We start from the raw sequence: 24,748 nt of genomic DNA on the forward strand, positions 1-24,748 counted from the left end.
AGTTTTAGATTTTTCATTTGGGGAGAAAAAAAGTACTTCTATCACTTAGATCACTGTGATTCTTAAGATTTGGAATGAGCAGGAATAGAGGATAGAGAAGTTGCTTATGCAGGGGTCAAATGTCAATAGATCTACTCCAACATGCAGTACTTGGGTACAATCTCAAAAATGGCAGAATGGTCTCAGTTCATTTCCAAGGGAAATTGTTCAACATCACAGGAATCCAAGTCTGCCCCAACCACTGATGCCTAAGAAGTTGAAGTTGATTTGTTCTATGAAGACCTAACAAGACCTAAAACTAACACCAAAAACATGTCCTTTTCATCATAGGGGATCAGAATGCAAAAGTAGGAAGTTAAGAGATACCTGGAATAACAAGCAACTTTGGCTCTGGAGTACAAAATGAAGCAGGGCAAAGGCCAACAGAATTTTGTCAAGAGAACACATTGGTCATAGCAAACACCCTTTTCCAACAACTCAAGAGACAAATCTACACAGGGACATCACCAGATGGTCAATACCAAAATCAGCCAAAATGGAGAATATTATCTGACAGTAATTGAAGTAGGCGAAAATCCTGTTTATAAGTAAATATTTGAGCATTAAATTGTTTTAAATCTAAAAACAATATTTTTGGTATTTATGCATGATTTTAGTATATATTGAAGAAGGAAATGGCAACCCACTCCAGTATTATTGCCTGGAGAATCCCATGGACTAGAGGAGTCTGGTAGGCTACGGTCCATGGGGTCGCAAAGAGTTGGACAAGACTAAGTGACTGACACTCAGTATATATTAGGAGCTCCAGAAATGCAACTACTGAAAAGAACAAGAAATTTCTTTTCTTTGAAACTTTATCAAGTTTTCATTATTTCAGAAAATCACACCAACAATGGTCCCACTTGCAGCATTTAATACAGACCTGTAAAAGTATGTTTGCATCAGATACATTCACAGTAATTATATGTACTGGGCAACAGCATTACAACTTCTAATGTAACCATGCCTGAGCATTTACATATTACAATAATAATTTACTATACTTTAAATTACTTTCCTTTAATTCTTTATATTTTATTCAGGATACTATTTTTGAAAACATATGCATATGCAGGTTATGATTATTTTCATTTTACAACAGTAAAGGAGCGGCTTTGAAAATATTTGTTATAAAAAGGGCATAGACATATTGGGTGAGGTCACAATGTGAAAAATGAAAAGGAAGGTTTCTATGATCAGAAGGAGAGAACTTTGCTTTGGTTAAGATTGAAAATCACAATCTAAAGATAATAAAGACACTCTGGTTCTGAGCCTCTTTTGCAGTCAGCTTCTAAGTTTTCATACTTCTGAGAAACCATACATTTACTGTGCCTTAGTTTTTGTCATTTCACAGAACCTCTACTTTCCTGAACTATCCCACTAACTGCTGAAAGGGATAAAAATACTTGAACCTAAGAGAAACAGTAACATACAGCCATAGCTACCATAGCACCTCATGAGCCTTCTAAACTCATCAGCTTCCACAGAGGTGAGGTCATCTTCATTCTCAATCCTGACATAGAACTCTGTGGTATATATATATCACCCTTCATTTACTAACACAATTTTTCAGAAACACTTACCTCAGTAGTAGTTCCAATGTCAGCAGATGGGCTACATGTGCTGTTATCTGGAGGAGCTGTGCCTATACTGCTTCTAACTGGAGAGCTAGGGAAAGGCCCCACCACGGATTCTGGGTAAGCTGAAGAAGAACTGAGATTGCCTCTCTTCTGAATCTTATTCCAGACTTTATTCATGATACCTGTTAACTCATATAAGAGCTGCACCTGAGCAGAAGGAAAAAAATAAAAAGCAAAAAGAAATCTTTCAACTTCTGGTCAAAACTGACTAAAATACTCAATGAGAGAAACCTAAAACTAAGTCCACAGAAACAAGAATACATGAAAAAAAAATCTATCAATAAATCATTGATCATAGTACTATATCATGATCTATATGATATATAATTATTATATATTATATACTGTAATTATTATATACGACCATGAATATTTTATCATGATATCATCATTCTGATGATATAGAGAAAAATAATTCAAATATATAATATTAAACACTTAATCATGAATTGAATTTGAGACAGATATAATAAATTTAATCATACTTAAAATTGGTCCCATATTTATAACTTGATATTTTACAGCAAGTTAGCATTTTTGTGGGAAAATCATACAAATAAAATAATGTTAATAAAATAAAATGCTAATACAACAGCTTATGATGAGACAGATTTCTTTTAATATATGACTAAAAGAATCACCACAAATAAATGCCTCTTAAACAGAGCCCTCAGGATCAAAAATTAGAGATCAAACATATCCTAGTATATATGACTATTTAGTAATATATAATTGCCATTCTTATTTTGAATTATTTACAATTTAAATTTTCTCTATTTTCTGAAGAATAAATCTGAAAGTGGATTTCTTACCCAGCAAAATACAGTAAAAAGAAAAGATATAACACAGAGTAGTAAAAGGAAAATGTTACATGAGACTTTTCTATAGATAAAGAACATAAACTATCCAATCCAGTATTCCCCTCAGATTTGCCATTCCAATATCCAGAAAAAAAACTGTTTAACTTGCACGTTGTTTGACTAAGTTCTAAGATATTTACATAAGATTTCATAAATAAGCATTAATCATGGAATTTGTATGACAACATATTGCCATATACTGTATAAAAGAAGCCTAGGGGGAAAAATGCAAACACAATATATAAGCAAATCCACAGCTGGATACCATATTCTGCTTGCCATTAAAAAAAGAAAGAAAGAAAGAAATTCTCATATTTATAAGAAGTTTCAGCCCCAGGACACATCCAGATGATAAAGCTGGCTTCTTATGTGGGCAGAACAGATGCCTAAAAACAGTGTTGTCAATCCTTATTTGATATAAAACAGTACACGGGTTACAGTTTTTTCTTGCTTTTTGTGTGATGAAGTCTCAAATCTCAGATTATAGCTCTTTTTGTTTAAAAAAAAAAAATCTAATGGCTAGTGTTTCTAGAAAAAAGCTGTTAGAGAATTTTTAGTTTAATTCCTTTTGGCTTTCATAATCATTAGTACTCTCTAAAAAGAATTCATTTTGTTCCAAACCAAATTTTTTAAAAGATTATTTTACCTTTTCTTAAATGATTAGAACTGACACATAAAGAAAGTATAAACAGTTTCAAATACTTTTCAGGGCATAAAGTTTATTCACTTAGGAGAACTGATGCTGCCTTTATTGTCACTACTTCTGATTTCCTTTAACTCTAGCCATTAAATAACTGTATATGAATGTCATCAAGTATACAGTGTATTCAGCATGCCAAATAAGCAATGACATAAACTTGAAAAGTATCATTATTTTCAATGAGGGAAGTTACTATCACAGAATCCAGGCTTCCTCAATTCAGAGGTTTAAAAAAGTAAGGCAAAAATTCTGAAGATAAATGTTCAACTCATATTCTTCAAGCTGTACTGAAAAACATACCCACAAAAGTCACAATAAGCTACTACTACCGACCTATTAAGACATCTGAAATTAAAAAGTATAACCAGACCAAGTATCGATGAAGACGTAGAGCAGCTAAAACTCTCATTTACTCTGACAAAAAACAAAATTTAGAATACAGTTTGTCAGTTTTTGAAAAAGACATACCTACTATATGAATGAACCATTTCCTAAGTGTTTCCCCAAGAAAAATGAAAATCTATGTCCACACAAAGACATATATAAAAAACTATTTATAGCAGTTTTATTTCTAAGAGTCTAAACCTAGAAAAAAAACTCAAATTTTAACTAGTAAGTTAACCAACAGTACAATAGAATACTTGGCAATAAAAAGAAATAAATTATAGATTCATGCAAAAACATGAATTAATCTCAAAATCACAATGCCGAATCAAGGAAGCTAGGCAAGAGAGAGCAAGAGAACACAACTGTATGATTCCATTTATACAGAATCCTAGCAAATGAAAATTAATCAGTAACAGTATCAGTGATTATCTGGGACAAGGGGAGGAGTAAAAGGGAGAATAACAAAGGAGCACAGGAAACTTGAAGATGATGCATTATCTCCACTGTGAAGCTGATTTCGTAGGTACACTAGCCAAATGTTATCAAATTGATAACCTAAGCATGTGCAACTTATTGTATTTATGCTGTTGTAGTTTAGTTGCTTCAGTCACGTCTTTTGCAACCCCATGGACTGTAGCCGGCCAGGTTATCTCTGTGCATGGGATTTCCTGGGCAAAAATACTGGAATGGGTTGTCATTTCTGTCTCCAGCAGATATTCCCCACACAGGGATTGAACCCACATCTCCTGCATTGGCAGGTGGATTCTTTACCACTGAGTCACAAGGGAAGCCCTGTATTTATGTAAATCCCAAAAACACATTTTCAAAATTCTCTAAAAAATGAGCAACACAGGAGGCAACTATATATTGGGTATGTATGAAGGTGATTAAATATCAGTAATATTTTGCATATATGCAAGATATTAACTATAAAATGGAACATTATATTGTTTAAAAATTAACTGCACATATATTTTTCATTTAATCTTATAACCAATCAAAAATGAGACTTAACTGGGCTGGAGAGGCAAAGACAAGGCTCAAGAAAATATACTCTTGAAGGATAGACAGGATTTCAGTGGCTGCAAAGAATCATTCCAGTCACAAAAATAGCAAGAGCAAAAGTCAAGTGCAGAAAATAAAAAAGACATGATGTAGAGGCCATGAGAAGTTCTGAAGCATATTAGGAGGGTCAGATAGCAGAGTAAACAGAAAGGCAAACAGGAAAAAGAAAATTCATGGATAAACAATGTCAATGGAAACCAAGCAGGAATGGAACTCTAGCAATCAATGTCTGGTCCATGTTGAACAAGAAAGAGCTCGAAGTGAATATTTAGAAAGGCTATGTTGTTTAGCATACGGACTGTTACTAAACATTAAAATTCAGTTTCAAAAGAAAGTTTTCTTTTTTCAAAAGAAAGTTTTCTTTTTTCAAAAGAAAGTTTTCTTTTTTCAAAAGAAAGTTTGTTTCAAAAAACAAACAAGAAAAAAAAAACAAACAAACAAACAAGAAACACCCTGTTCATACAGAGCATTACATTTAGTCACACTATTTGTTTACAAAATAAAACTGAAAATCAGAAGCATAGAGGATTTAAAAATGAGTTACTGGTACAAGAATACAAATCCAGTTTTGTCTGAACTCAATGATTGTGTTCTTAGACAGTAATGCCAAATTCCAATATCGTGGTGAAAACTGAACTTACAGCAACAAAAACTGAATAAATGGATAGGAAAGGAATATAAAATCTATTCTTTTTTGTTTCCCATACTTAATTATTGGTAGAGAGAAAACTTAAATTTTATTATGCTAAAGAAGGTTCTACATTAAAGAGAATTCATTTAATTTTTGAATAAACACAGCTTTTAAGGTTTGAGAGACTAGTTCCTAAAGACATTAAAGGAAATGGGGTAACTGGTAAAATATTTAAGATGAAAGGCAAGGTTGATGGAAATCACTCCTACAAACAAATACTTTGATTCAACCAGGTTAAAGATTTATAGTGTCCAAGGCTTTGACTGGCAATGAATAAGTTCTAGGAACTAACACAGTAGTTTAGGTCTCTGCAGCTGATATAAGGATCTACAACAAATTCAGACATGACAATAAATCTGTTTTAAGTCTGCCCTACATATAGAGATTGCACTATATTGTAAAGTATATATACTTCTTGAGAGCTCTAAGCAATAATGAGCCAAAGTAATTAATGTGTATGTGCAAACACTTATGATGTCATTCTAACAAATAAAAAAATGGTATGGAAGTAGGAATTGAATAGAATCAAGAAGCGTATACACTGGGCTATGATCCAAAGTCCACAAAGTTTCTGACAGTGTATGTAAAATTTAGTAGACATATACATTGTTCTGGGGGAAAGGCTTTTGTAACATTCTCAAAGAAGTCCATAGCACAAAAAAAAGATAAGAAGTACTTCAAAAAAAACATAAATGGGAAACAAATAAACAAAAAAACCCAGATTAGCTAGTAAGAAACCTCTCATAAGAAAGATGTTTATTTAGGGTCATTAATCTTAAAATAAAAACAGTAAAAGAAATTTTAGGGATCTTACATGTATTATGGGTGTTTGTATTTTATGGCCTGCAACACTTTATAAGCAAGGACCCCACCCCTCCAAAAAAAAGATATATAGGTATACTTCACTAAGAAAGATGAAAGATTTTTGGCCAAAAATGCCATAAACTTTAAAGCAAATAACTGTACTACAGGGTCTGCATTTATAGAATACAAGGAGGCTCTTCAAACTGCTAAGAAATTTAACAGAAAAATTAAGTAAATGATATGAAATAACTCATAAAAGAGCAAATTAAGTGGCCAATAAACACTGAAAAGCTGTCCATCTACGTTAATAATCAAAGTGAGTGAAGTCGCTCAGTCGTGTCTGACTCTGCGACCCCGTGGACTGTAGCCTACCAGGCTCCTCCGTCCATAGGATTCTGCAGGCAAGAATACTGGAGTGGGTTGCCATTTCCTTCTCCAGGGGATCTTCCAGACCCAGGGATCAAACCCAGGTCTCCCGCATTGGAGGTAGACGCTTTAACCTCTGAGCCACCAGGGAAGCCCCCATTAGGAACATACAAATTAATGTAAACAAAAGGAACTGTCAATTTATAAAAAAGCAAACTCAATGGCCAATAAACATTTGAAAAGTTGCTCAAACATCTGGTTTATTTCTCTTCAGTATGAAGGATTTCCTTTAGGATTTCTTACAGTGTAGTTCTACTGGTGATAGATTCTTTCATACAAGAACTGCCTTTATTTTGTCTTCATTCATAAATGTTACATATTTTTTATTTAGAATTTTGTGTTGAGGGGCTTTTTAAAAATTTTTCATAATTTAATGGTGTTTATCTTTTGATCCCTACACTTTCCTATGAGAAGTAAGCGAACAATAAAAATTCAGTCCTCTTGCATGTAATGTGTGATTTTTTCTCTTTTTCCATACCTTCAAGATATGTTCTTTATCTGTGGCTGTCAACAGTTGGATTATGATGTGCATATGCATGGCCTTCTTTGTGGGTTTCTCACTAATCTTTCCCCCCTCATTTCTGGCCTATATGTAGCACTCAATAAATATCTACTAAATGCTCAATGAACTGCTAAAGGGAAAAAAAAATCAAGTCATCATCTGTAATTTTGACAGAATCCAGAGGGAGCCTGGAACACAGGCTAAAGCAATCACTCACAAAAAGAGGTTTACTTGGAGTCTCATGTTTTACCATTAAAATTTAGGTTAATCTGGCACACAAGGATATCAAATAGTATTTTCAAAGATTTTGATATTTATAAAATAATAAGATAAACAATTGTTAATAAAATTACATTTCCTTAACATATTTATTTCTGAAAACTGAAACTGTTAGTGGCTCAGTAGTGTCCAACTCTTTGGAAGCCTACTGACTACAGCCCACCAAGATCCTCTGTCCATGGGATTCTCCAGGCAAGAATACTTGTGCATGTGGCCATTCCCTTCTCCGGGGGCTCTTCCCAACCCAGGGATCAAACCCAGGTCTCCTGCATTGCAGCCAGATTCTTTACTATCTGAGCCACCAGGGAAGCCCATTTCTGAAAAGAGTTTTCAAGTAAATCCTTCAGCGATTAGACATGATGTGTTTGCCTTCATAGATTCCTAATGAAGCAATTTTCAGAGGTGTGGAGATGTAATGGGCTATATGGATAAAGCTACATGTAAAGTCTCAAATTCAAACTTGTACCATTGATTCAGTGTATTAACCAGTGTTATATTGCTTTATCCTCTCAATACATGTTTGATAGTGTGGTTTAAAATTTTAAGTCAAAGACTTGTTAAAATTGGAAAAAAAACAAAAACAAAAACAACCTCCCTTATCTATTTATTATGCAGATATCTGTTTAATCGGGCTTCTTCAGTGGCTGAGTGGTAGAATCCGCCTGCCAAGCAGAAAACACAACTTGGATTCCTGGGTCAGGAAGATCCCCTGGAGAAGGAAATGGCAATCCACTCCACTATTATTGCCTGGGAAACTCCATGGACAGAAGAGCCTTGTGGGCTACAGTCTATGGGGTCACAAAAAAGTCAGATAGGACTTAGCAACCAAACTACAACAATCAACAACAAATCTTTGAGTACTTGATTATTCAAAGTGCTGTACGGTTTTGTAGCTTCCAGTTCCTTCAGGAATACTGCCACATTACACCAGGGATATTCATGGTAATTTACATCAGTTCAGTTCAGTTGCTCAGTCGTGTCTGACTCTTTGCGACCCATGAATCGCAGCACACCAGGCCTCCCTGTCCATCTCCTGGAGTTTACCCAAACTCATGTCCATCGAGTCGGTGATGCCATCCAGCCATCTCATCTTCTGTTGTCCCCTTCTCCTCTTGCCCCCAATCCCTCCCAGCATCAGGGTCTTTTCCAATGAGTCAACTCTTCGCATGAAGTGGCCAAAGTACTGGAGTTTCAGCTTCAGCACCAGTCCTTCCAAAGAACACCCAGGACTGATCTCCTTTAGGATGGACTGGTTGGATCTCCTTGCAGTCCAAAGGACTCTCAAGAGTCTTCTCCAACACCACAGTTCAAAAGCATCGATTCTTCGGCGCTCAGCAACCCACTCCAGTACTCTTCCCCAGAGAATCCTGTGAATACCGGAGCCTGGTGCGCTGCTGTCCATAGGGCTGCATAGAGTTGGACACGACTGAAGCGACTTAGCATGCATGCATGCATTGGAGAAGGAAATGGCAACCCACTCCAGTATTCTTGCCTGGAGAATCCCAGGGATGGAGGAGCCTGGTGGGCTGCCGTCTATGGGGTCACACAGAGTCAGACACGACTTACGCGACTTCGCAGCAGCAGCAGCTTTCTTCACAGTCCAACTCTCAAATCCATTACATAGATCTCAAGGTTTTTATCAGAGTCAATCTGAACTATCAAAATGACATTTATACAGCATTTCAGAACTTGCAAAGTTATTTTCATAAATATCTCACTCAAAGTTCCCAACAACCTTGTGATCAAGTTTGGATATAGCAATTGGTAGCAGTTTAACAAAAGTTGGTTTATTAGGACGCATCAAGAAAGAAAAGTAGAATTAAATGCATAGATAAAATTCATTACATTTTGGGTACAAAGGGATTCTCAGGGCATGAGGTTCTTTCAGCCTTCATTTCTCAAAAAGAAAAAAAAAAAAAAACAGTCTTTGGTGTTTGGGGAGCAACAGCAAGGAGCCCCTAGAAATCAAGTGATTGAGGAAATGTAGAAAGGAAAGGGCAGACATAATAAGGGAATACCAGGCCAAAAATAAATTATTTATGTGATGACTTGACTTAGAACTGCTTTATATTTAAACAAAAACAATAAAACATGAGCTTAATTCTAAACAAGGTGAATATCTAAAGGAGATATTGCAGAGCTCTAGTTTTGAGCCACAGTCTTACCTTTAATAAGACTCACAGAAATCACAATACTATTCCGTATGAAAGTGAAGTGAAAGTGAAAGTCACTCAGTTGTGTCCGACCCATTGTGACCCCATGGACTATACAGTCCATGGAATTCTCCAAGCCAGAATACTGGAGTAGGTAGCCTTTCCCTTCTCCAAGGGGTCTTCCCAACCCAGGGATCAAACCCAGGTCTCCCACATTGCAGGCGGATTCTTTACCAGCTGAGCCACAAGGAAGCCCAAGAATACTGGAGTTGGTAGCCTATCTTTTCTCCAGTGGATCTTCCGACCCAGGAATTAAACAAAAGTCTCCTGCATTGCAGGCAAATACTTTACCAACTGAGCTATAAGGGAAACCCAACTAATCTTAATTTTTTTTTTCTTTACTTTGATATATCAGTGTATATATATATATATATATATATATATATATATATATATGAGTATATATATCAAAGTAAAATAAAAAAATTAAGAATAATAATAGGAGTTGCTGTTGTTGAGTCACTAAGTCATATCTGACTCTTTAGAACTCCATGGACTGTAGCATGCCAGGCTCCTCCATCCTCCATTATCTCCCAGAGTTTGCTCAAATTCATTTCCATTGAGCTGGTGATGCTATCTAACCATCTCATCCTCCACTGGCACCTACTCCTTTTGCCTTCCACCTTTCCCAGCATCAGGGTCTTTTAGAGTCCCAGGCTAAAACACTAACAGGAGCAGAATTCATCCTTAGAAGGGATAGCTATGGGTAACGAGATTATGTGCAATAGGACAATCCTTCCAAGGCTACAATGAATACCAAAATAAGTCCTCAAAATATAAAGTCTCTGGTAGGTAACTCCAAATAGCAGTAAGCTTTTTTTTTTTTTTTAGCTTTTAATGGGAGGGTAACTGCTTTACAATGCTGTATTGGTTTCTGCCATACAACAACATGAATCAGTCATAATTTTATATATATATATATATATATATATATATATATATATGTATATATCCCCTTCCTCTTTAGCCTCCCTCCTACCTCCCATCCCACCTCTCCTGGTCATCACCAAGCATCCGGCTGTGCTCCCTGTGTTATAGAGCAGCTTCCCGATAGCTGTCAATTTCACATATGATAGAGTACATATATCAACGCTAATTTCTCAGCTCATCCCACCCCGTTTCCTCTGCTATGTCCGCAAGTGTGTACTCTATGTCTGTGTCATCATTCCATCCCTGCAAATACATTCATCACTACTATTTTTCTGGATTATATATACATATATGTATATATATACACACACACACACACACACACACACACATATATATATATATATGTCTATTATGTAGGGATTGAGTTACTAATGGGCTTCCCTTGTGGCTCAGCTGGTAAAGAATCTACCTGCAGTGTGGGAGACCTGGGTTTGATCCCTGGGTTGGGAAGATCCTCTGGAGAAGGGAAAAGCTACCCACTCAGGTATTCTGGCCTCGAGAATTGCATGGACTACAGTCCACTGGGTTGCAAAGAGTCGGACATGACTAAGAGACTTTCACTGAGCTGCTACTAAATATAAACTCTGAATAAAAAACTGTCTTACTACTGCCAAGCTTCTTCATACCCCTTTATGATCGACCCCTCCTGTCACTCCCTCCTCCTTCCCTACTCCTGCCCTAGCTCCAGGCAACAAGGAACTTACTTTCTGCCACAATGTTCACTATCATAACATTATATGTAAGTGGAATTATACAGTAAGGACTCTTTTTTTGGTCTGGGCTCCTTCACTCAGTGTAATGCTTGTAATATTCATCGATGATTTTACATTTTATCAGTAGCTTGTCTTTTTTATGGCTGAATAGTATTACATTGTATGGATAGGATATAATTTGGTTAATTCACTTACTGATGAACATTTGGGTGATGTTTAGTTTGGGCTATACAAATAAAGCTGTTTAATACACCAATGTAAAATATGCAGGTTAGGAAGCAACAGTTAGAACTGGACATGGAACAACAGACTGGTTCTAAATAGGAAAAAGAATATGTCAAGGCTGTATATTGTCACCCTGCTTGTTTAACTTATATGCAGAGTACATCATGAGAAACGATGGGCTGGAAGAAGCACAAGCTGAAATCAAGATCGCCGGGAGAAATACCAACAACCTCAGATATGCAGATGACACCACCCTTATGGCAGAGAGTGAAGAGGAACTAAACAGCTTCTTGATGAAAGTGAAAGAGGAGAGTGAAAAAGTTAGCTTAAAGCTCAACATTCAGAAAACTAAGATCATGGCGTCTGGTCCCATCACTTCATGGGAAATAGATGGGGAAAAAGTAGAAACAGTGTGAGACTTTATTTTTTTGGGCTCCAAAATCACTGCAGATTGTGACTGCGGCAATGAAATTAAAAGACACTTACTCCATGGAAGGAAAGTTATGACCAACCTAGATAGCGTATTAAAAAGCAGACACATTACACTGCCAACAAAGGTCCATCTAGTCAAGGCTATGGTTTTTCCAGTGGTCATGTATGGATGCAAGAGTTGGACTGTGAAGAAAGCTGAGCACCGAAGAATTGATGCTTTTGAACTGTGGTGTTGGAGAAGATTCTTGAGAGTCCCTCCGACTGCAAGGAGATCCAACTCGTTCATCCTAAAGGAGATCAGTCCTGGGTGTTCTTTGGAAGGACTGATGCTAAAGCTGAAACTTCAATACTTTGACCTCCTCATTCGAAGAGCTGACTCATTGGAAAAGACCCTGATGCTGGTAGGGATTGGGGGCAGGAGGAGAAGGGGACAACAGAGGATGAGACGGTTTGATGGCATCACCGACTCGATGAGTTTGAGCTTACTCAAAGTTTGGGTCAACTCCGGGAGTTGGTGATGGACAGGGAGGCCTGGCGTGCTGCCATTCATGGGGTTGCAAAGAGTCAGACACGACTGAGCAACTGAACTGAACTGAAAAGTCTCTGCATGCATGTACATTATTATTTCTCTGAAGAAATACTTAGGGAGGAATGACTGGGTTGGTTGTAAAGTTTTTTGTTTTTTTTTCCAGGAACTTTCAAGTTGTTTCCAAAGCTGTTACATAATTCCCATTATTAGTACACAACAAGTTACAGTTGGTTCACAATGCTTCATCTTTTAAACTTTAGCCAATCTAATAGGCGTATAGTGTTACGTCTTCTTGTTTTATTTTTCCCTGATGAATAATGATGAGCATCTTTTCATGTGTTTATTGACCAGTCATACATCTTGTGTGATACTAATCTTTTCCCCATTATGTGTACTGATATTTTATTTATTGCTCTGTCTTCATGTTATCGATTAGAAAGGATTCCTTAAATTTCTGGGAACAGTTTGATAAAGGTGTTGCTATACTTCTTCCAAGTGTTTGGATTTCTGCTATCTTAATGATACTTTCAAGGAGAAAATGTTTTTAAACCTGATTATACCCAATATCTAGATCAATTTGGGGATAGCTGCCATAAACAATATTGTCTCCTAATCTATGAACAGGTATCTCTCTCCAGTTAGATGTTCAAGTTCTCTCAGCAATGTTTTGGTTTTCAAGGTAGAGATCTTGGACATGTGATGTTAAATTCATTTGTGTATATTTGTTGGCATCAATGTGAAAGGAACTGATTCATTATTCCATTTTCCAATTTTTGGCTGCTAGTACAGAAAAATACAGTTGGTTTTTAGACATTAATCTTGTCTTTTACAACCAGAATGTTTATTAGTTCTAGTAATAGCTTAATTCCTCAGGGAATTTCTATAACTAATTTGATCATATGAAAATAGGGAGAGTTTTAGTTCTTTTATCTTTAGTCCTTTATTTCTTTTGCTTGGTTATTTATTTCTTTTTAATTGGAATGGCTAAGATGGTCAGTATGACATAGAGGTGATGTAAGAAGGCATCCTGTGTTTTTCTTGATTTTAGTGGAAAACAATTCAATATTTTGCAATTAAGTGTGGCATGTGGTTTCTCATATATTTCTTTTATGAGTTACTGTTTACTGCCCAGATATTTATAGTTTTCCTAGTTAATTATTGATGTCTCATATAATACGACTATGGTTAATATACTGATTTTAATTCTCTTCATACAATGAGACCATGTATATCTGAAAATAATGTGCATTCCATGGTTGTTGAATATAGCGTTCTATAAATGTCAATCAGATGAAAGTGGGTTCACAAGTATTTTTCATATCTTCTGTATCTCCAATTATTTATTTTTCATCTAACTATTTAACAATCACTGAGAGAGATGGGATAATAATTTCCTAATATGACTGAATAGAAATGCCTATTTTTTCCTTTAATTCTGTCCATTTTTCTTTCATTTCCTTTATCTCTGAGAATACTTCTTTATGTCTATTTTATTTGACATTAAAATAAACAAATCCATCTTTCTTATGCTGTTTGTATGTTTTCCCATGCATGTATTTTATCCTGTTTCTTTATACTTCAAGTGTTTCTCTGTTATGCAATGTATAGTAGAGTGCTGCTTTTTTACTACTCTATTATGAGCAGCTGGACCAGGGATCAGCAAATTTTCTGGAAATGGTCAAATAGTAAACATTCTATACTTCTTAAGCCATAGTGTTCTCCCTTGCTGTTACTTAATTCTGTGGCTGTAGTGGTCCCACCTGCCAACGTAGGAGATGTAAGAGACTTGGGTTCGATTCCTGGATCCAAAAGATCCCCTGCAGGAGGACATGGCAACCTATTTTAGTACTGTTGGTGTGGAGAATCCCATGCAGAGGAGCCTGGTGGGTTATGATCCAAAGGATCGCAAAGAGTCAGACACCACTGAAGCAACTTAGTATGCACGCACCTTATGATGGCAATCTTGGACACTATGTAAAAATGTGGGTGTAGTCTAATTTGCCTGCAGGCCTTAATCTGCTGAATCCTGGTCTAAAATTCCACCTGTTAAGATCATAACCTTTAACGTAATACTTGTTAAACCAGGCTCAGCCCTGTAATTTTATTTTTTCATTTTCTATTTCTAACCTGTGTTATGTAACTCTTGTTATCATGGCTTCATTTCTTTAGATTATTTGAATTTTTTTTAGTATTTCATTTTAATTTATCTATTGGTGTTTGGCTGTATCTCTTTGTATTCTTACTTTTTCTTAGGCTCAGCTGGTAAAGAATCCACCTGCAATGTGGGAGACCTGGATTTGATCCCCGAGTTGGGAAGATCCCCTGCAGAAGGGAAAAGCTACCCACTCCAATATTCTGGCCTGGAGAATTCCATCGACTGTATAGTCCATGGGGTTGCAAAGAGTCAGACACTACTGAGCAACTTTCACTTCACTAAGAAACTAAAATATATACAGAAAAACTTTCACAGCCTAAAGTTACACTGTAACACTTCATGAGATATTTAGAAATCTAAAAACCACTAAAGTTCCCTTAATGATGACATTTTCTTGTACATTATATCTATATACATTGGAAGCTCTAGCAGTCAGTGTTACACGTTTGCCTTCAACAGCCATACATATTTTTTTAAAGCAGCTTTGAAAAAACATTTACCAGCTATTTATCATTTCTGATGGTTTTACTTCTGAAGATTCAAGTTTTCATCTAGTATCATTCCCTTCATGTAGAGCTTCCTTCAGTATTTCTTGTAAAGCAGAGCCACTGGTAACAGATTTTCTTAGTTTTCCTTCATCTACAGTGTCTTTATTGCACTTCTGTTTCTGTGGATACACACACTGGCTTGAGAGTGCTTTTCTGTATGCATTTTAAATATATTGATCCAATGTCTTCTGTTGTCTATTACTGTTCATGAGAAATCTGCAGTCATTCAAATCATTGTTAAAGTATATATAACGTATCTTCTTATAGCTGCTTTCAAGGTTTTTTTTAGTTTATCTTTCTTGGTTCAGTATTTTAATCACAATGTCTCCAAACAGGTTTTCCTTTGAGCTTATCCTCAAAGATAAACTTGAGACTAGGTGAAGTTCCTGAATATGTAAAAGCCTACCTCTTTCTGAAATTTTGGACAATTATTTATTAATATTTTTCTGGCTCCAGCTTTTTCTCCTTACTTTCTGGAATTCCAATTACATATATATTTGAACGTTTTGTCCCACAGTCACTAAGCTTTGATCTTTTTTAAAGTATCTTTTTTTTTCTTCTGTTTTTCAAATTCAATACTTTCTATGCTCTATGTTCAAGTTCAGTGATTCTTCTGTCACATGCAGACCACCTGTAACCTCTGACAGTATTTTTTTTTTCATATATTGTATTTTCAATTCTCAAATCCTATTTGTTTTTATACTTTATTTCCCCATTATTAATTCTTACCTTTTTCATTCAGTGTTCCTTTCCTTTATACCTCATGAAGAAAATTTCAATAGCTGTTTTTAAGCCCTTTTTGCAGTTCAATTATTTAAAAAACAAATTGGCAACATCAATTTATATTGTTAGTTTTTGCTTTTTATTCCTCTGGAATATACAGAAATAATTAATGGGATAGACAGGCCAAGGTGGGCTTCTGTTACTATGGTAGAACTAAACTAAATCTATTTTTCCCCATTTAACACCTTTTGTGATAAAGGATCTAACAAAAGTGAACCTGTCTCTCTACAATCTGCTTGCTAGAGCTGGCATATGAAAATATCATAAAATGGGTGGCTTAAAGTAACAGAAATTGATAGTTTCATGGTTCTGGAGATATAGAGAGTCCCTACACAAGGTATCAGCAGGGCCATGATCTGGGACTTTCATGCCTCTTATTCTCCTTCTAATGGTAGCCAGCAATTCTGCTATTCTTTGGCTTGCAGCTGGATCAGTCCAATATCTGCATTCACAAGGCACTCTCCCTCTATATCTTCACATCAACTTCCTCTGTGTATCTAATTCTAATTTCCCCCTTTTTATAAGGATATCAATCACAGTGGATGAGGGCTCACCCTAAGGACTTCATTTTAACTTGATTATCTCTATCCAATTAACAGATAAGGTCACATAATGAGATACTAGATGTCAGAAATTCAACATATATTTTATGGGGGACAAAACTCAACCAAGAACAGTTTTTCTTCTGCTAGGAAATGAGTTTCAAAAACATTCAGAAGCAGCATTCAAAGAATAATTTGAGAGTGTAAGTCATTTTATAATTATTCCCTTTTATTCCACTATGGGTCATAATAAAATGGCAAATGGTTATTAAACTGGAGTATTTACTAATGCCGAAAGAAATTTATTACTGATTATAAAAGAAATTACTTCTGCAATAGTGGATAAGCTATTAGTTTAATATAACTGCTTTATCATAATTCTAACTATTTGCATTTTTATAATAAAGCCATCACCAAGATACTAGCAGGTCTGATCTTGTCAAAATGCACAAATATATATAAAAATTAAGCCAAACTGTTTAATATACAGTATCTGGAGTGAGGCAAAGAGAAGAGGAGAAAGAAGGAGAATGGTATCAGTAATGAGGCTCTATAAAATACAGAAGAATAGTTGAAACCACTTTAAAAGACACTTTCAAAACTGGCTTGTAACTACTAATGCTGGGATAAACAAAGATTTATCAACACTGACCTGTCAAATCCAATAAAAATTTTAAAACTATTGTTTTAAAAATGTAATTACAAATATTATTCATACTAGAGTTTGCTTAGGGTCAAAGAAACAAGTATTAAATTGTATGCAATTAATAATTTGTATAAACCCAGGAGACCTGAATTCATACTAAATTATAAAACTGTCAAATATATGTGTTTGGCCTATTCCAACTGGAATGTTAAATGATTAACAAAATGCCTTTTTTAAACAGTCAACAGTGATTTCAAAAAAATACTACATGTTGAGCAAATGAAGCTCTGAGTGAGAATCTGATTAGAAATTACACTTGATCACTTCAATAGACTCTTTCAGTCTGACAATAAAGTAGTTCTTCACTGTTTAAAAACCTTACATCTGCAACTTATTTCATTCCATCAGCCAAAAAATGCATTTATGCTGCCACCATTATATTTTCAGAAGAGTTTAAATTACAAAACTTGAGAGAACTTCAAAGCAATACTTAATCTAACCATTCTGATCTTGATGGCCTTGTTAAAAATAATTTAGGACACTTAACAGAAAAGAAACCCTTCAACAAAATGGGTAACAATTGTTCTTAAATCATGTTGTTTTAAATTTCCTTTCATAAATCAAATGTACCTACCTGGGGGTTTGAGCATTTTATCTCAAGTGACTCTAAGTCAACATGCAGACAGACAACAAATGAATGCCTCATATCAGGTCCTGTAGCGAGCAATTTTGGGGATGTAACAGCTAGTGTAGAGGTACAACCCATAGGTTCCACTAGGCAAAGTGTCACTTGTTTTCCAAAAAGGGTATAGATGCTGAAATGATGCAAGTTGATTGTCCAAGGAAAAGCATCACCTGATAAAAGGGACAAAAGTGGTTAGGGAGGCAGACATACAAAAATATAGTTAACTGTCACTTGATATTAAGGTGTCTACTATCAATATTGGAAATAGAAAACACTATGGCATCATAAAAAACACACACTGTATCATAGACCAACATGTTAAATAGTTCACATGCTATAGAAGGGTTACTTCTTAATATTTGTATTTATTATACATACTGCTATATCAATAATTAAGTTACATTATAAAAGAAAAAACAGAAATTAAGGAATAAGATAAAAATATAAATACAAGTTTTAACTTTGTATTCCCTCACTGGTCTACTAGTAGGTTGCACAGTGCAACTCCTGGGATGTATGTACCTTGGAAACCATAAAAAATGTATTAAATTAAGAAAAGGACTAAATGTGGCCCAGGATCTGACTGCAGAATAATGAAAATAAATAAATAAATAAACAGTTTCTTATGGTCTGTTGGAATTTCTGCATCAGAATCATGCAGATGCTGATATAAAACACAGATTCCTGGTTTCTACTTCAGACCTACTTAATCAGAAATCTCTGCACGTTCAAACTCAGGATGTATATCCACATCTTCAAGTGGATAACCTTACATATGTATAAAAGGATATATACGTGTGACACACACTCACACACATATATTTGATTTTAAAAAATAAGTACTCATACATTTCAAGGTTAAGAGCAAAATTTTGTTGTTTAAAACTTTTTTCTTTTATAAATTTACCAAAGAAAACAACTATCAGTATAAATTAATGAGATAAAACTTTTCTTTTTTTAACTTGTGGCTACTGGTAAAATGCTTCATGAAATAGAATTTAAAAGTGTACTTGTATTAGAATATTTATATACATTCAATACTAGGATGCCAATTTGATGGAAAATATGTTCATATGACTTGTCTTTTTGACTCTGAAAAACTACTAGCACTTGTTAGTATGTTGTTGTTGTTGCTGAGTTGCCAAGTTATGTCAGACTCTTTGTGACCGCATGAACTGTAGCCTCCCAGGCTCATCTGTCCTTCACTATCTCCTGGAGCTTGCTGAAACTCATGTCCATTGAGTCAGTGATGCTATTTGACCATCTCATTCTCTGTTGCCTGCTTCTGCTCCTGCTCTCAATCTTTCCAAGAATCAGGGTATTTTCCATTGAGTCAGGTGGCAACAGGTAGCCAAAGTATTAAGAGTTTCAGTTTCATCATCAGTCCTTCCAATGAATATTCAGGATTGACTGATTTGATCTCCTTGCTGTCAGAGGGACTCTAAAGAGTCTTCTCCAGTACCACAGTTCGAAAGCATCAATTCTCTGGCACTCAGCCTTTTTTATGCTCCAACTTTCACATCTGTACATGACTACTGAAAAAACCACAGCTTTGACTATACAGATGTTTGTCAGCAAAAGTGATGTCTCCGATTTTAGTCATAGCTTTCCTTCCAAGGAGTAAGCATCTTTTAATTTCATTGCTGCAGTCACCACTCACAGTGATACTGGGGCCCAAGAAAATAAAGTCTGTCACTGTTTCCACATTTTCCCCTTCTATTTGTCATGAAGTGACGGGACCAGATGCCATGATCTTAGTTTTTTGAAAGCTGAGTTTTAAGCCAGCTTTTTCACTCTCCTCTTTCACTCTCATCAAGAGGCTCTTCAGTTCCTCTTCATTTTCTGCCATTAGAGTGGTATCATGTGCCTATCTGAGGATGTTGATATTTCTCCTGGCAATCTAGATTCCAGCTTGTGCTTCATCCAACCTGGCATTTCTCATGATGTACTCTGTATATAAGTTAAATAAGCAGGGTGACGGTAAACAGCCTTGATGTACTCCTTTCCCAATTTTGAACCTGTCCGTTGTTCCATGTCCGGTTCTAACTGTTGCTTCTTGATCTGCATACAGGCTTCTCAGAGGACAGGTAAGCTGGGCTGGTATTCCCATCTCTTTAAGAACTTCCCACAGTTTCCTGTGATCCACACAGTCAAAGGCTTTAGCACAGTCAAACAAGACTTGTCAACAGAGATAGGATAATACAGACTTTAAGTATCTGGATTGTTTTAAAACAAATTAAAAATATTTATCTTCTAATTAGAGAGGTACTAGCACCTCACTCAGAGAAGGCAATGGCAACACACTCCAGTACTCTTGCTTGGAAAATCCCATGGATGGAGGAGCCTGGTAGGCTGCAGTCCATAGGGTTGCTGAGAGTCGAGCACAACTGAGAGACTTCACTTTCACATTTCACTTTCACGCATTGGAGAAGGAAATGGCAGCCCACTCCAGTGTTCTTGCCTGGAGAATCCCAGGGACGGGGGAGCCTGGTGGGCTGCCGTCTATGGTGTCGCACAGAGTCACACACGACTGAAGCGACTTAGCAGCAGCAGCAGTACCTCACTGAAAATAACTTAGAAAATACATAAAGAAAAAAAATCAAAACCAGTCATAATTCACCGCCTATTACCATTGTTCTATTTCCTTTTTTTTCTCCCTTATAGTGTTGGCCATGTGTACACAGAGTTGAAACTAGGATCACATTGTACTTTTGGGCTCACGTTACTTTTTTGGTAAGGAAAAAGAAAAGATCAAGTAAATAACTAAGTAGATCATGCTGTATATATATATATATATATAAAAAATATAAATATGCATTTGAATTGTGAATGGTGATATTGAAGGGGTACTACAAGATAGATTCTCGTAGGTTTGAACATTCAAAATGTCTTAATCAAGAAGCTAAAAATATTAAACTTAAAAACTTTCAAGTTGAGACTTGAATAATAATATAATCATAGCCACACAGCAGTCCACAATAATTTGACTGGAAACAAAGAAAACTGCATAATAATATGTGGTCAGTACTGTGGTACTCTGCCTGTCTTAAGACTTAAAATATTTTGCCCCCAAGAAGAATGACCAACTTTAAATCATCTGTAACTAATTCTCAAATTATTTTAAAATCTACACAAGGTTCCATGCTACTTACAAAATAAAGGCCTTGCCAAATTTGTCCTAAAATATTTTGGAATGATTTCAGGCTACATATTTTAAAATTGGTAGAGAGCTATATATAGTCTTTCAAATTTCATGTTATCCAAGAAATGCTAAATGATGATTATGTTGGATTAAAAAACACCACATTTAAATTCATGAAATTGAAAAAAAGAATTCCAAATGACACTGGTACTATCTTAGATATGTGTGTCTTCTTTGGAATCAGATCATAAGTTGAAATTTGGTATACCATTTTCTAAGTCTTAAACAGAACCTTTTAAGGTAATACTTTACATTCATTTATTTAGCAAGCAGATCATCTATTTTAAAAAGCACACTGTATCTAAAAGATAAGATCTTAATGTGCAATGACAAACATCTCCACAATTAATCACTATGAAAAAAATCACCAAAACGTAACACATCATTATTGCACAACCATTCCTTTTAAACACACACACACACACACACACACACGCATGCACAATAAAAAAAATAAAAGCACCTCATCTATTTACAACACTGGCAATATACTGTTCGGAGGAGTTGTTAAAATATGACAGACCACGACAGACCAGGACCATATACTATTCTGAGACCTCCAAGGTTATTTCAGAAAAATTATTTATTGCTGGCAGAATTCAGAAAATGTCAAACAAATTGTCTAAAGAACAAGAAAAAGAAAGAAAGCAGAAAATTCCATTTCTGTGTGAATTTGTAAAACGTATATATTATCAACAGAGAAAAGACTAGTGATAAATTAATTCTCAGAAAAATGATAATCAAATACTGAAGTACTTTGTACAAAATAATGTAAAAGAAAGTGAATATGACAAAGCTTTGGGACAAAATGAATAAATAAAATTCAATCTGAGACTATGTGATACATGTCAACAACTGGGAAGGGGGACTTGAGTAGATAATAGTAACTTAAAACTAAATGAAATTATAAAAATTACATGGTATGGATTTCCTCGCACAGGATCACATGTTGCTGACTTTGCACAACACAAAGCAGAAATAAAGGACCGATTTAGATAACAAAAGAAATCACTATCGAGAGCAAAACAAAAATAAAAACAACAACGTATGAATGCACATTTCGACAATCACATTATCAATGTTGGCGTCACTGAACAGTGACTAGTTATACAGACTGATCATATACATCTAATTTACAACCTTCAGTATTGGTGGGCAGGGATCGCTATTCTGCAAAGATAATCAATCTTTCCCTTTCTAAAGATGCTGTACTTTCCTACAGGAAAAAGTGTATATAACTTTGTGCCTAGGTAAATAATCTTATAAACATCAATATGGAAAATGAAGAAAGTTGGTTAATATTAGAGACTCTCTCAGTTTGCTTTCCTCTCGTAACCTTCATCAAGTATCTTTAGAAACCAAAACAAAAGTGCCTTCCTCTACTCCTTAAGTCTTATCCCCATATCCAACAATACAGTATGACTCCGGTAGATTTTTATTTCAAATATGATTAGTGGAATCAGGAATATACTATTGCTAATTGCAAAGGTTCACAATTTGGAAACAGATTCACTGTTTTATACAAACATAAATAAGCCAAAACTGCTGACACTGTTTCCCCAAACCACTTAGCACTAAATTGATTTAAAGACAGTTGAGATAAAAGACTTTCTTTAACTCTACATGATGTTAACTTAAACACTGGGAATGTTTGAGTAATGAAGGCATTTAAAAAATAGAAAACCTAATCAATTCCCCTGGCAGAAGGGAACTGCTGAAATGCCTGGAAGAAAAGGAAATGAAAAAGAGCAATTATAATTTTATCTGCTCTGTAACCAAATTTCTACATTTAGAAGAAAATATTGCTTTGTATTAGAAAATGTAAAATGTATTGCATGTATAAACTAATAAAATTTATATTTAAAACCTCATGATTATTAAATAATGAAAAAAATAGATAATTCATTTCAAATTTGAGAGATATTTTCCTTTCTTTACCTCTAGAAACTCAAGTATTCAATGCTACGTACTATTCATTTCTGAAAATTATTACTGATTTAATAATAAATTAACCATCAACATTTCATTACTACATAAAGACATATAATACTTGTTTTTTTAAATCTTTAAAACCTATGATTGCAATTATAAACAATGCAAAACCAGAAAAATTATTGCTTTTAAAAAACTAAAACAATCTCAAAGCCTCACACTGTCCTTCCAGCAATTAACTACTTAACAGTTTTAAAAGAAATGTTAAAATTATAGCAATGCTCTGTTTATTTAGGTCATATGGTCAACTAACAAGATATATCCTCAGTTTCTGCAGGTTGTCAAGAGATATTACAATTCTACATTATTTTCTAAAGCGATTTACCACTAACTAATGGCAAGCCTCACCTCACTTATTATACAAAGACACCTACATAATTAAGGAAATATTATCATAAAATATTTCTTGGGTCTCAAGACTCAGTGATATATGGATTATAACTTAAAAATAAATATTGGGTATTGTTTTCTATGGTTAGCTGGTTATTTTCTATGTTAGCTTTTTCTTAAATAACTGAATAGTCAATTATACTATATTAAGCTATTTAATTGAATACGTATTTTACCAACACTGTAGTCTCAAACTTAAGACATGCTTAAGACATGATTCATTTTCCAAAACATTTTCAGATACATACATTATATTTACAACAATAAAAAAAATACTTAAAGATTTACAACAGACATTCTAATTAATGAATACATTTATCATTTTCCTTAACACAACACATAATACATGTAGTCATTTTAGTCAATTTGAGCTAAATCTAGTATCTTCCGAAGACTTCTACACAAGAATTGTTTACTGCTGTTAGATGAAAACCAAGAGACTAATATATAAAAGCTTTGCTATGTTATCTTTCCAAATAAATAAGCATTTGTTAGAAACAAAAGATACACATGTATGTGTTCATTTTACATTACTGACTTAAGAGTAGGCATATCAATTCACTTAACTTGGTTTCTTGAGTGCCAAAAAACACGACAATAACCACCTGCACAGAAGAATGAGCTGGATTTCACATCAGAGACTTCAGTAAGAATGAGGGCTCTAACTACCCCTTCTTGTTAGAGGAGAAATTCTAATTCCTAAATCCTTTCCTATTTCCACATGAAGTGCTAAGCCAACCCATGCCTTTTCTGTTCACAGGAATATAGTAAAAGAATGCACTTAGTGACAAAAGCAAAGACAAAAGAGTAACAAGTAAAGGGAAAAAAGTATTTTGTAAAAATATAAAAAGTAAAGCCTTGATAAATTTCACTTCTTTTATAATTTAGTATTACTATTTAAAGAATTTTTTTGAAAGGTAGGAAGTTCACGGATGACATACTCCTTCAGTTCAAGAAACTATTACAAATTCTAAATGAAGAGTTTGAAGCAATGACTCTGTGAAAATCTCGAAATGAAGGGAACAGTATGGAGGAAAATCTGAGTCCTAGAGATCATGTTTATCCATAACTTGGCACCTCAAATATGGCTCCATTCTCTGGCGCTCAGGTGTACCCCTTTAAAAACATGCTAAAGCTGACAGGTGTGATCAGGGACTTAGCTGTGAAATTAATGAATAGAGCAATTTTTGGTACTGAAAATGGTTGTTACTCTTTAACACAATATTCTATAATGTTTTCACTGCCAGCTGATGGACAATCTAGGTCAAATAGATACCTAAGGACATAAAAAAAGAAACAAAGAAGTCAGATATGTGAAAATCTTACAGATTTGTAAACCAACAGTGAAAAGGTGATAGGTTAAGTAT

The 24,748-nt window shown here is 34.9% G+C and overlaps 1 protein-coding gene across 13 annotated transcripts in view; it reads right to left on the reverse strand.

Moving 5' to 3' along the window:
• The window catches only part of VPS13B (vacuolar protein sorting 13 homolog B), a 774,030-nt gene that overhangs the window by 374,758 nt on the left and 374,524 nt on the right, over positions 1–24,748 (reverse strand). For all 13 annotated transcript variants that reach the window (XR_006272367.1, XM_043484079.1, XM_043484085.1 and 10 more), the window contains 2 exons: positions 17,747–17,967; positions 1,623–1,826 (listed from right to left, as the gene is read on the reverse strand). Coding sequence is in view for 12 of the 13 variants with exons in the window: in XM_043484079.1 (XP_043340014.1) it covers positions 1,623–1,826; positions 17,747–17,967 (425 nt within the window). In the remaining variant the exon portion in view is untranslated. The remainder of the gene's footprint in view (positions 1–1,622; positions 1,827–17,746; positions 17,968–24,748) is intronic.

The sequence above is a fragment of the Cervus canadensis genome, chromosome 12, assembly GCF_019320065.1.
Source record: "Cervus canadensis isolate Bull #8, Minnesota chromosome 12, ASM1932006v1, whole genome shotgun sequence".
In the NCBI taxonomy this organism is placed as follows: Eukaryota; Metazoa; Chordata; class Mammalia; order Artiodactyla; family Cervidae; genus Cervus; species Cervus canadensis.